This window comes from Phyllostomus hastatus, unplaced genomic scaffold (genome assembly GCF_019186645.2).
Source record: "Phyllostomus hastatus isolate PE091 unplaced genomic scaffold, TTU_PhHast_1.1 phas_contig_196, whole genome shotgun sequence".
Taxonomy (NCBI): Eukaryota; Metazoa; Chordata; class Mammalia; order Chiroptera; family Phyllostomidae; genus Phyllostomus; species Phyllostomus hastatus.
Window position 1 is genome coordinate 21,607,895 of NW_025333709.1, and position 13,249 is coordinate 21,621,143.

The window sequence follows — 13,249 nt, forward strand, 5'->3', positions numbered from 1 at the left end:
GACAGGTTCAGGTAACTGCTGGAAGTCGCTACTCTTGTCACAAGCAAGGAAACCAACAAGAGCGAGGCTGATTTGGCTACATTATTACACTGTCACATGTACATATTTTTGCAAATTGTCTTGTGCTCTTAGAGAGAGAAACATTCAGAATCAGTGTTATATTAAAGGATTTTAAAATGAATGACAAGAAATAAAGAAAAAATATCTTGTCCACGAGACTATCACCTTTGTAACTGCTGTACTATGACCCTAGCAGCTCCTTCTTAAGCTATTTTTCTAGATCATCCTCTTCTTCTCCACTTCTAAATAGGAAAACCCTGGGGCTCCATGCTTAAGCCTCTTTCCTATCTACCCTTCCTCTCAGGGAATCCATCCATTCCTAGGCCAATATGCTAATGCCTCTGGGAACCGTATCTCCACCTACCTCTCCACTTAATTCCAGACTTGTATATCTAAATGGCCACTTACCAGCCTCACTTTGCTATCAAATAGACATCCCAAAGTATCACTTACAATACCAAATTCTTCATCTACTACTACTATTGAGCACTTACTAGGGGCTGACCTCTGATCTCCTGTATTTGTTACCTGAAAAACACAGTGCATCATTCATGGAATTGCTCAAGCCAAAAACTTTAGGGTCCTCCTTGACTCTTACGTTCACCTAAGCCATCAACAGATCCCCCTATCCGCACCTTCACAATACGCCCCGCCCCTCCTCACAACCGTGGTATTAGACAAGTCGGCTCTCGTGTGGCCTCTGCAGCAACATCCTAACTGGACACTCGCTTTTACTCTTCTCCCCAAAAGCCTATTCATCTGGAGTCAGAGTAGTCCTTTAAAAGCATGTCAGATCATTCCACTTCCCAGCTCTCAAACTGAGCAGCTTGCCATCATTCTTAGAATCAAATTCAAATGTGTACATATCACGGCCTGTGAGGCCCTGTATCATCTGGCCCAGGGACATCCATGAAACCATTTCTTCCCTCTCTCCCACTCATTCAGGTCTCCCAAGCCACAGCGGCTTCCTTGAAGACCTCTCTTACGGTCTTCAAAACACTCTTGAACTTGTGCCTGGAACACTATGAAGGCTGCTGCATGGTTTGCTTCTTCACTTTACACAGATCTCTGATCAAGACACTTTCCTGTTCGCCCCCCACATCTAAAGAGAGTGCTGCTCCATCAGCCTCTCTCTCTTTACCTTATTTTTCTTTAAGCCAGTTAAAACTGATGGACACAACAAACATCAGGTAATTTTTTCTGCTTCTATTCTGTTTCCCCCATTTAGCATACATGCTTCATGAGAGCAGGGACCTTGTCTGTTTTCTGTTCCATCTTCGCTGTGTCCTCAACAGCTATAACACTACTTGATGTGCAGATGCTTCATATTTATTGAAAAAGTGAATAAATTAGCTATGCATGAACCACATGCAAAAGTAATTCAGGATATTATTTATTCCTCATATAACTACATTGGAAATATATTTACAACTACCAAAGTGCTTCCAAATACTTAAATGAGAATGTCCCAAAGGCATCTAGGTCTATAGAAAAGAACAATAATTGGTCACACTGAGATTGTCATAACAAATATAAAAACCCGTAAGCTTCACTGGTGTACTCTTTCTACTGAAGAGAATATAAATGCACACCTGCAGACCTCAGAAAATTTCCAGCGGGCTATAAAATAATGGGTTCTTCCCCAAGGTGATGAACGAAATCTCCCACTCCCTAGAGTTATTCCAATAAAAGCCAAAGACAAAACTGCACTTACCTCCCTTTTTCAACCAAGAGCAAGATATCCACTTTTTCCCCATTTTGAACCATTGTGCTGATTGCTAGAGGGAGAAAAGCATCAACATATTTATTAAGAATATTTTACTAAATACACAATGATTAATATTCCTTAGTTACGTGTTTGAGGATGAGCCTTCCTAATTTTATGTAAAAGCTACCATTACCATAGGCAGTAAGAAATTGTATCCAAAAATATAAGATGAGGGGGAAAAATCTTACTTAGCTCTTGCAATCTTCTTAAGTTCATTCTATCTTCCTGAACTTCTTGCACTGGGAGGCAAAAATGCAAACTAGACTTGTCCATGGCAAACCAGCCTTTTTTCCACTGATCCAGTGCCTGGCAGTCTTTGTAGTAGAGCTGACCAATCAAATCATAGTCAGCTTTTGTTAAGTTTTCAGCAACAAAGGGAACAAAATGCTGGTAAAACAAACACAGAAAAGAATTCAAGACAGTGAAAACAGGAGATCCCTTCCCTATCTACAGGTATGAGGGAAAGTGGAAAAATTGCCTTTGTTCTTCTATTTTAAAGATTTCAAAGCAACCCAAATTTTCAAAATAATTTTTTAAGCTTGCTCTCAGTCTTAAAACTGAACAGCTAATAATGTATTTTCAAATGGCAGCGTCTTAAACCATTTTTCTTGATATATGTGTGAAATTGGAACAGGAAAACCTCCTGTTTGTTGATGTGTGGTACTTTCCAAATTGTCAACCCCCATTGTTTGTCTTCATTTGCATCTTTTACTGAATCTGCCCATGTCCCTTTGTGCACAGCATTAATAAGGTAAGCTGCCCATAAAAAGACATGCACAGAAATGACTTTACAATACTGAAAAAAAACCTTCATCATCGAAGTATGCCCTTTATTTGAAGAATGATTTCCCCAAGGTCCTATATTAATTTCCTTTCTGCTTAAGGCTCTAGGAATGTAGCTTGTAACCTCTTGATTACCACCTTTGGAAACGTAATGGAGTGCGAACATTCTCAGAATCTTGTATAAAGTTTCCGTGGGCCGCTAAAGCTCAGCCACAGACCCCGAGCTGAGCAACTTCTCTGGATGTAGGGTAATAACACAGTATTTAGATACCTTAGCTATTGCCTCTGTCCATTTTCTTTGGCTGTCAGATGTTTCAGCTCCAAATAAAAACACACGTTCAGAGGGCAAATAGATCTCAAAGGTAAAGATGGGCCTGCAGCACCCGTGAATAGAAAGACACCACTGGTTACGTTCGGCTCTCACGAAAACAAATCACATGAAGGTCAGTTTTTAAATGAAATTCATTTTGAAAACTGGCTAGTGCTGTGAAATCAATCTATCATATTTCTCTTTTATTCCACCCTATTTTTCTGTTGATGATCTGTCTGTCTTCGAATTGGTTAAACAGCTCATACTGGATCATGCGGGCAGAACAGCCCTCCGACTGCTCACCCCACTGCCTGACTTGGCTCTGCCCGGACACCCCGCAGCCGGCTCCTCCCCCCTCTCAGACCAGTCCTTCTGTGTTCACGCTGACCAAACTGCTCAAAGCACACACTGCCCAAACAGTTCTCCAATCAGCCCTCTTCTTGTCTTACTTCACAAAGCTTCCTTCCACTGTCGCACCTCATTCTGAAATTTCATCTCCTTACTGTACATAAAGTTGGAGTAATATCCCATGCCTGGAATTCTCCCCTCCCTTCCTCATCCACAGCTTCAACTATTTCATGGAACATGCTAAGTATGTATGCTGCTATTCCCTAAAAAAGCTCTCAAAATGCCCTATGTTATATAGTGACGCTCCTTCTTCCTCTTTTTTCTACCCCAAACCCGTTGCATCTCTGCCATGTTCCAGTTGAGAGGCTTCATCACCATCTACCTCATTGATGCGCACAAAACCGGCATGTTTAATTTACTCCTCCCCTTAACAGCAGCGTCTCATCTAGTTATGTAATCTTATTGGATCAAGCATAATATTCTCTCAACTCACTGTTTTATTTTTAATTATTTCTTCCTCTCGTTAAACTCTCAGTAATTAGGGTTTCTCTTCCTCCAATCTCTTCTCTCCCGTTTTATTCAGCTTTTCCCCCCGAATCTGGGTAACTCCTCAGTGCTTCATGAGTGAGTTCAAGCTCTATAATGTGCTGTATTTAAGGCAATCGGAATCTGCTGCAACAATTACTTTTTCACTGCATCTCGCTGTTGATGCTTTCTCCTGCACCTCTACTCACAGAAGTATCGTTCTATCAAGAATGTTTTATTTTTAAATGATTATATGTTGACATAAACTAATATTAATTATTTGAAATTCTATTTTGTTTACTAATTAAGCAATGTAATACACTGAATGCACTTATTTTAACATCTCACGGTAGGACATAGTAAATTGATAATTAATTAAGAACGAAAGCTCTGTTAAGATGGAAAGAAAACAAATCAACTAATAATCAATTTTGTTTGCCTAAAAATTCAAATTCGATTTCCTAGAAAACAAGCATCATCTCAACTAGAATGTATCAGTCATTATGTAATGATGTTTTATGTAACTTTATGGAATTAGAAAAGCTTTGTAAATCTTTTCCCTTTATTATGTAAAAGTTTTTAAATACTATGCTGCTATATAACTGATTTGTGCAGATTTATTATTTATACTTTTTCATTAATTTCATCACAAATTGGGATAAGAAACTTCTATACTAAAGATCATCAATATTCTGTTTCTAAAAGTCCTCACAAAAACTCTATTAAAACTAAACTGTGAGACAACATAAATAATGCTTACTCTTTTAATGGCAACTTTTTTGGAGATAATTAACATGTCAAGGTAGATCTCAAGAAATTCAGCACTTTCATCTGTTATTAAATATAATTAGTGTTTTGTTTATATCAATGTGAATAAATCATCAATGACTATTCTCCTTTGTCATTTATTCAAACCATGGTATATTAAATGAATGCAAAATTTTGCCCTTAGTCTAGTATTTTAAATAATAAGTTATAAAAACTATAGCACTACATGTTCAACAATCAAAAACTATAAATTTACTTAAGATTAGATACAAACATATTAGCCTTTCAGAAAAACTAAAATACTATTTTAATTTTCACATTTTAGTGAATTCCCTAAGGGAATTTCAGAAGCTACAGAAAGAGTAGTCATCAAGGAACCACAAAATCCTTCCACAATAAGCAATGAAAGGAGTGAACTAACAAAACTCTAATTACCTGGTATGACAGCTATCAGAAAATACATCTCTTAGCTGTTCAATGATAGACCTACCCGGTATTTAAATAGAAGTCCTCCTTGTGCACAGCCAGGCAGATAACTTCATTGATATTAATGGTGCCATTAGGTGTGGCAGACTTATCATTTTCATAGTAACTCAAGAAGCCTCCTTCCAGAACACACCACTTTTTATTTGTCTCTAAGAATTTAAAACAAAACAAATAATAAATTGAACTATATCACAACTCTGATTTTTAAAAATACATGGTTTAAATAATGCCTAGATTCAAATGCATTTATAAATTTTCTACTTCATGTAAAGAGCATGCTATTGATTCATGAGATATAAAGTTGTCACACTCTGCTCTCAAAACAATTTATAATCTAGTAAGAAGGGATGTGCCAGACAAAAATAACTCTGACATTGATGACCAGTGAAGCAGGCAGCTCCATGAAGGACAGCTGCAAAACAACTCTGAAGCAGCAAAAACAGAGGCGTATACAGACTTAGGTCAGAAAAAGGATAGGGTGCAAAGTAAGACGAGGCCGATCTTAGGTGTGCAAAGGAAAAAGGGGTCACAACATGTAGTTCCCTCAATGCCTTGATTAGGAACTTAATACTCATCTCGTAAGCAGTCCACATACTATGGCCTAGAGGCCAAAAGGCCACATCCAGGCCACCACTTGTTTCTGTAAATAGAATTCCACTGAAACACGGCCACACCCATTCATTTATAGATTGTCAGCAGCTGCTTTCCCCCTGCAGGAGCAGGTTTGAGTTGTGGCACAGATTATCTGGCCCATAAAGCTTAAATATTTACTATGTGGCTCTTTTCAGAAGTTTGCTGAGTTTTGATTTTACAGTTGATGGTGAGCAATTACAATAGTTGCATCAGAGGGTTATAACCAGATTTGAGTTTTACACACTCTGCTTACCGTGAAAAGTGGCTCCGAGAAGGTGAGGCCAAAGGCAGGAAACCAGTTAGGATACTGGTGACAGAAGTCTGTCTGAGAGAAGAGGACAGCCCAAAGCAGGACAGTGATAGTGCAGTAGGGACAAGAAGAAATGAAGGGGAGAGACGGGGAGGAGGGAGGGGGACAGGCATGCATTGTGTTCCAAGGAGATAAACACATATTGATTGGATGCAGAGAGGAAAGGGGAACTAATTAACGGTTATACGATTTTTAGCTTTTAACACAAAGGAGGCAGTGATACCCACTTCTATCTAAAAGAAAGTAAAGTAAAAACAGTTTTAGTGCATGTAATATGAATTTCCTTTTAGAACACTGAATTCTAGATATCTTGCAAATCCAAGTGGAAATGTGTGTTAGGCAGATCACCCTGGGGATCTGCGTCTCAGAGCAAACAAAGGTCTTGAGAACTAGAAAGTCTTTAGAAACGTAGATAGTGTTTGAAAATATAAGTAACCAAGGATATAAACTTAGGGAAATTAAAACTGTAAGGAGCTGTCAACTATACATTAATAAAAAATATGCATATCTGAAAATAAACTGTAATGAATGTCGAGGGTCCATGAAAGCACTGAAGCAAATGAGAAGAGACAGTGCATTAAAAAGAAGAGGGGTAGAGTTTTTCAAAAAGGAATGATTGCCGCTGTCAAATACAGCGAAGAGATCTAATAAATAAAGGCTGAAAAATGTCAGCTGATCTTCATAATGAAGAAGTAATTGCCTACTGCACTGAGAGTGCTGAGAAACAGCCAGACTGCTGTGTACTGAAGACTAAATGGAAAGAAGTGGAACCAGTCGGGACAGATCAATTACCTATCACTAAGGAAAGGGTAAGGTCAGAAAAGCGGCAATCAAAAGCCGCTTATGAAATGAACCAAGGATGGACATTGTCTCTCTCGGAAACAAAAGGAATAAAAAGGAGAATTGGAGAGGGGCACTTCGACCTGAGGTCAGAAGACTGACTGTAAGGTCATCCCACCCAGTTCATCCAGGGTGCTTAGGCACAGCCTCTCCTCGGCACCTCTGCCCTCTCACCCCCTTGTGAACCCTAAGAAGGTGGAACTGGAAGTCAAAGACTCTGAGTTCTAATGATGCCTCCATCCCTAACTGGGTACTGAGCTCTTGAAAAGAGCTTAATCATTCTGTGCCTTAGGTTCTTCATCTGTTAAACGAGGATAAGAAAAATATGTGATGATCCCATTAAACAACGTCACCTCAATACATTTAAGAAAAAATAAAGTGGAATTTAACATTAAAGTTTAAAAAAAGAAACATATCTGACTCACGGAATTACGGTGGTAATAAAATAATGCAATATATGTAAAACACAGAGAAAAGTGACTTTCTATGGGTTGTTTTACATATAAATAAACTACCATTCTAAATGATCTAGTAACTTTTATTCAATATAACAATTTAAAATACTATTTTTCAATATAACCACGATATTTGAATAATATTTATATTTGCTTATTTACCCAGTAATGCTGTAAGCTACTTGAGAACAAAGACTGTATTTTCTATTCTCAAGAATCACCACATCGCTCAGCCTAGGGATTCCTGATCAGGGCACATCCCTGGGTTGTGGCCAGATCCCCCAGTGGGGCCACGTGAGAGGCAACCACACATGGATGTTTTTCTTTCTCCCTCCCTTCCTCTCTCTCTAAAAAGGAATAAAATTAATTTTTAAAAAGGTTGTTTAAAGGAAGACAGTGGGCCTGGGAAAAGGTCATTTCAGGAATGGGTCTTTCAGTTCATTCTTACCTTAGTCCTACTCAATTCTGAAAATTATGTGTAAATGTAAACTGTGTATTACCACGTATGTCTTCGAATGGGTTATACGTTACTATACATTCCAAAATCCTTGCACTTAGCTTACTTCCTGACTAAACCCGAGGCACTGAAAATAGAAATGCAAGAGTTCAAACCAAAGGGATGAACATAATGGTTTTTATATAATCCACCTTTGTATTACCAAATTTGGTTATCAATCTTCATCACTCCTTTTTAATTCCTACTTTAAAAACTGCTTTAAATGAGCCTTGCTAATTAAGCAACAAAAAACATAGGATCTCATATATTTCCTAATGAAAGTAATATGAAAATTAAATTGTGAAAGATTTGTTATTTTTTATAGATTTTAATGGTGTAATTTAAAGTCCGGTTTGCCAAACAACTCTCTGAATCATTAATAAATATTAAAATCAAATGTTTCAAAAAGTAGGACTAGGAAGGAAGGATTACTTGAAATTTCCAGTTTCCCTAGATAAAAGGGATATATTTTTAAATGATCACCTCACCACCATCTTTTGGACTCCAGAGACTATACAAACTCTCAAATTGTTACGTTACAGCCAAGAATTAAATTACATAAACAGCCCTAAATGTTGCATTTAAAATATATATACCTTAGATCTACAGATATTATAAATAAAGTCTGTAAAATCAGGTAATTTCCTATTTTTGATCACTATATTGTAGTTTTTTCAGAGGAACACCCTTATTTTTAAGAAATACAGACTGAGATACTTAGGACTCATTAGTGGCATCAAGTCTGCAACTTAAGTAATTCTGAAAAGATACATATGCATAACGTACAATGTTAATATTTGGGATGTCTGATGAAATTATATGGGAGCTCTTCATACAATACTTGCAACTTTTCTTTAAGTCTGAAACTATGTTAAAATAATTCAAAATTAAGTGCCGCACGTTCAATTCCCAGTCAGGGTACATGCCTGGGTTGCAGGCCATGACCCCCAGCAACCGCACATTGATGTTTCTCTCTATCTCCCTCCCTTCCCTCTCTAAAAATAAATAAATAAAATCTTTAAAAAAATTCAAAATTAAAAGAAATATTTACTAAGTCAATCTTTGCATTTCCCATTATCACAGGTGAGGTGATTGTGAGAAGTAGAACAAACAAAACAAGATGATGTGGTTTAGCCACGAACGCCAGCATGAGGGGAAACCCTCAAAAGGGAGAAGAAACTCTATCAAGTGCAGGATCACTGTACTCTGAGAAACTGACTGCCAACGAAAAAGCTGAATCATAAATGGCAGAAGAAAACAGCACCAAGGACTGATGGGTCCTGGGAAAGAAAACTAACTGAGCCCAATCAATTCCTGCTGGAAGGTGACACGTACATCGTTCCGCGGCCCTCAAATTCCGAGCCACCGTGTGTTCTCTGCACAGTTGCATGAAAGTCACAAAAGGCCGTTATTTTTAAATGAATATTTATTGCAGATTTCTAAATTAAAAAAGTCCAGTAGTAATTCATTGGGAGTCATAAAATAATTTCAAAACAATGTACTCTGATGCCTAGAGTAACTTCACAAAGAACAAAGCAAAAACATGCACTCATCAAGTCCACAGCCAGCGCTGGCACAGATCGGGAGCCCCGCCCACCCTCAGGCAGCGTGTAAGCCCATCCAAGGGGGGATGAGTTTGGAATAAAGACCATAACTACCATCGGTGGTCCCTTTCGGGGTGAGAATCATTCATGGAGGGAAGCCATCCTTGGTCTGAATTGAAAAGAAAAATTTCCCAGAAAAACACAGCTTCTGAAATAGTCACTTATGACTGAAAAGGCATGTTTCTGAAGTAGCAAAAAATGCATTCTGAACTGTAATCATTCCATAATTCTGAGGAGACGCAGCATGAGGAAAGTCACGGAAAGGGGAAACTGCTGAAGACCTATTTGGCCAGAGACCCAGATCACACGTCAAGCAGGCAAAGGGAAACGAGACAGCAGGCTCACAGCAGAGGCCCTACCCCAGGAGTCTCACAGGACAGGTGCTCCGGGGTTTGTACCTTTCTCAGTAGACAAGTGGGAGCCCTTGGAAGGTCTTAAACAAAAAGTGCCAAATACATGATGCATAAAACAAATGTAAATGCAGAATCCAATTATGCAAATTCTAATGGGAAACAAATGACAGGTCTCTTTTTAAAGGTGAGTACAAACTCATTTTGAGTTGCAAATACAGACTTAAGGAGATTTAGTCCTATAGCATTATCATCACTATAACCCTTGATTAGCTTCATTTTTATAAGTGAAAATGGGCCAGAGGTCAAACAAGGGAGACAGGGATATTGCCTTTGAGGATTTATAATAACAAAGCTGTGATAGCAAATCTTGACATTCCTACTCATTTGGGAAGCAATGAAAAGCTTCAACAAAATTGTGCTGGATTGCACTGGTCTGCGTAGACCAATTTAGGCATGCTCTGTAGACTCTGACCTTGAGAAATGCCAAGGCTATTCGTGACACCTTGCTGGATGCAGAAATCTTACTATCACAAAGTTAGTCACCAGAAGTCACCAGAAGATATCCAAGAGAAACAAAATTGGGGCCACTCTCAATGGATAACCCTCAGAATGCAAGCTGTTTAATAGTTAAGAGGTCATGTACACAGTGACTTGACTAAGGAGAGGGGTTGTTCATTCCTTCTAGTCAATCTTAGGTCAGGTCTAATCTTAATGCTTAGGTCTGGGAAGACAACCATTACTAGAACTTACTCAAGCACGGGTAAAGGACTCCAGAGGTAACCTACTGAAGTTCGACTCTGAAGTGACATGGGTACTATACTTGGGCACCTAGGTTGTCTTCCGCAGCCAGTAGGATGTACCTAAACTCAAGGGCTAAATGGAGACCAGAAGCAGCCCCTCTGCTGCTGCTCCTTCTCCTCACCCTACCCTCAGCATCGCATTGGCGTGCCAGGCATTCCCTCTACACACTTCACGCACATTAACTCACTGGGTCCTCAGAAGAACCCTATTAGGTCAGTTCCGTCGGTACATACCCCTTCCTTGTATCCTGTCAACAGGCATGAAACAGTGAGTGGACTTCCCCAAGATCACACAAGCACTCAGTATCAGAACTGGAGGCAGATCCCAGGCAGTCCGTTCACAAAGCTACAGTCTTAACTACTTCACATACTACCTCTCTCTCTGTGCCTGCTACACATTTGAATTATGTATGATCATTTGTAAACTGTTAGGGTAGAGGCCACACCTTCTAATGCCTATGTGCATAATCAGTCTGAGGTAGTTAAGGTGGAACTATTATTTTTGGAAAGCACAAAGCTGCTTCCTGATGAAGAATTCCCTAAACTGATGGTATTCAATATCCACTGACCATAATAATATACACGAGGAATCCTTTTCATTTAAAACTAGCGTGTTTTTGCCCTGACTGGTGTGACTCCGTTGGGTGGGCATCATCCTGCAAAGCAAAAGGTTGCCAGTTCAATTCCTTGTCAGGCTATATGCCTAGGTTGTAGGTTTGGTCCTCAGGGAGGGCATAAAGGGGGCAACCAAAACACTGATGTTTTTCTCCCTCTTTCTCCTTCCCTTCCCCTCTCTCCAAAATAAAAAAATAAATAATCATAAAATAAAAATAATTAAAAATAAATGTGTTTGAGCCTTGGAAAATCTTTTTTACAACTACACAAGCTAGGCATTTATAGAACATCAGATCTTCAAAATTCTTCAGTGCTAATCTGTGAAATAAAATACAAACATAATATAGTTTCCACTAAACCCTATCAATGACTTTCTTTTTAAAAATCAAACACTGCATCAACAAATCAAAGTAAGATGCTAAGGGGGAAATACGGTTAAGGGGAGAAAACAGAAAACAGAAAACAAAGCCAGGATGCTATTATTCAGCTCTATACTTAGGTTTAACAAGGGCTATCAATCTTTCTTTTGGTGAACACTAAATTGAGAAGCAAAAGAAAAATACAGATCAGTCTTCATAACCAGAGGCTAGAAGAACTTCAAATCCTGGAAACCTGAACTGACAATTTGAAGCCTCTTAACTCTCTGAAGGACCGCATGCACTTCATTCCTTGACTTTTTCTTGGTTTTTAATCATTTTGCTCTATGGCATTTGGACAAGCGCTGATGGAGTGGTACGGTCCAGGTGCTTGCCATTCAGAGGCAAAGGTGACAACTGCACTTTAATCTCTAAATCTTTCCGTACAATTTATCTTTCCCATAAAGCTGGTACTCAACAGGAGTAACACCACCACAGAATCATGAGGGCACAGAGAAAAAGAAAAAACAAAAATACCAGAACTGTATGCTTTATGATTCACAGTGGTTCGACTTTTTCTTCTGCATTCTTAAGCAGGCTCTTTCTGAACAAAATATGTCTCTTGCCACCAATTACGCATTTGAATACACAGGTGAAAAACAAAATATTAACAAGTCACTTGCACTTTTACACTGCTGTAATGTGGTTTGAGAAATGGTCATTTCTTCAACAAACAGTATTCACGTGTCTACTGTGTTGACAGGGTTTTAGACACCAAAGATTTGATAATCCTGAATAAGCCAGAAAATGCTGATGCTTCACTGAGCTTTCACCCCAGAGGGAAAGAGAAACAAATCAATGACAGAGGGTTGGCCTTCACGTGCTAAGTGCTACAATGGAAATAAGCAGCCAACTATACACGAGAAGAACTGGCTGTGGGAACACACTCTGGCAGAGTGCCTAGGCAGTCTCTCTGACTAGCCAGCACTGAACTGATCCCTGAAAGAGAGCAAGGAGCCAAAATGGGGGGAGGGGGCTTCTTGCAGGGTGAATAGCAATTGCAGGAGTCCAGAAGAGGCAGAAAGAAAAATGGGGTATGCTACAGACACAGACAGGAAACCAGTGTGGCCAGGCATGATACAGCAAAGGAAGGAAGAATCTGAGATAAAGGGGAGCTGGTGTGAGAAGGTTTTTTAGATCATAATAAGGGATAGAGCTACATTCTGGAACAAGAAACCACTATGTGTACTTGGACAGTGAAAGTACATGATCTGGTTTACATTTTTAACGATCACTGAGTCTGATTTTTGGAAAATGGTTATCAGGAGGGGACTAGGGCAGATACTGGCACACAAACAAGGAGGCTATGACAGCCGAGGCAGAACACGATAGTGGCTGAGGCTAGAATCCTATATTTCCAATTCCCTATTATATCTTCATACAATGGTTTGAAGGACAGGGCTAAGTTCTACTATTTAGAAAAGGCACCTAGAAAATTTATAATTATTTTAATAATTGCTACCGTCAATTCACAGATCATTCAGGTACTTCCTCCTTCCTGCTCATCAGTCAAGTTTGACTACTTAATGGTTAAACACAGATAAGGAGTAACAGAAGATGAGAAAAATCTTTGTAAAATTTGTCATTTATTATTAAAGGTTTAAGGAAGACATTAAAAACCACTTGCTGAAAGAACTAAAAACATCTAAATTCAAAGGATTAAAGTGCTGTACCACCCC

General features: G+C 38.9%; 1 protein-coding gene across 8 annotated transcripts in view; it reads right to left on the bottom strand.

Annotated features, from left to right (window-relative positions):
• ARAP2 (ArfGAP with RhoGAP domain, ankyrin repeat and PH domain 2) overlaps positions 1-13,249 on the bottom strand; it is a 159,893-nt gene that overhangs the window by 70,697 nt on the left and 75,947 nt on the right. For all 8 annotated transcript variants that reach the window (XM_045834426.1, XM_045834427.1, XM_045834420.1 and 5 more), the window contains 4 exons: positions 5,053-5,197; positions 2,883-2,985; positions 2,017-2,215; positions 1,775-1,838 (listed from right to left, as the gene is read on the bottom strand). In XM_045834426.1, coding sequence (XP_045690382.1) covers positions 1,775-1,838; positions 2,017-2,215; positions 2,883-2,985; positions 5,053-5,197 — 511 coding nt within the window. The remainder of the gene's footprint in view (positions 1-1,774; positions 1,839-2,016; positions 2,216-2,882; positions 2,986-5,052; positions 5,198-13,249) is intronic.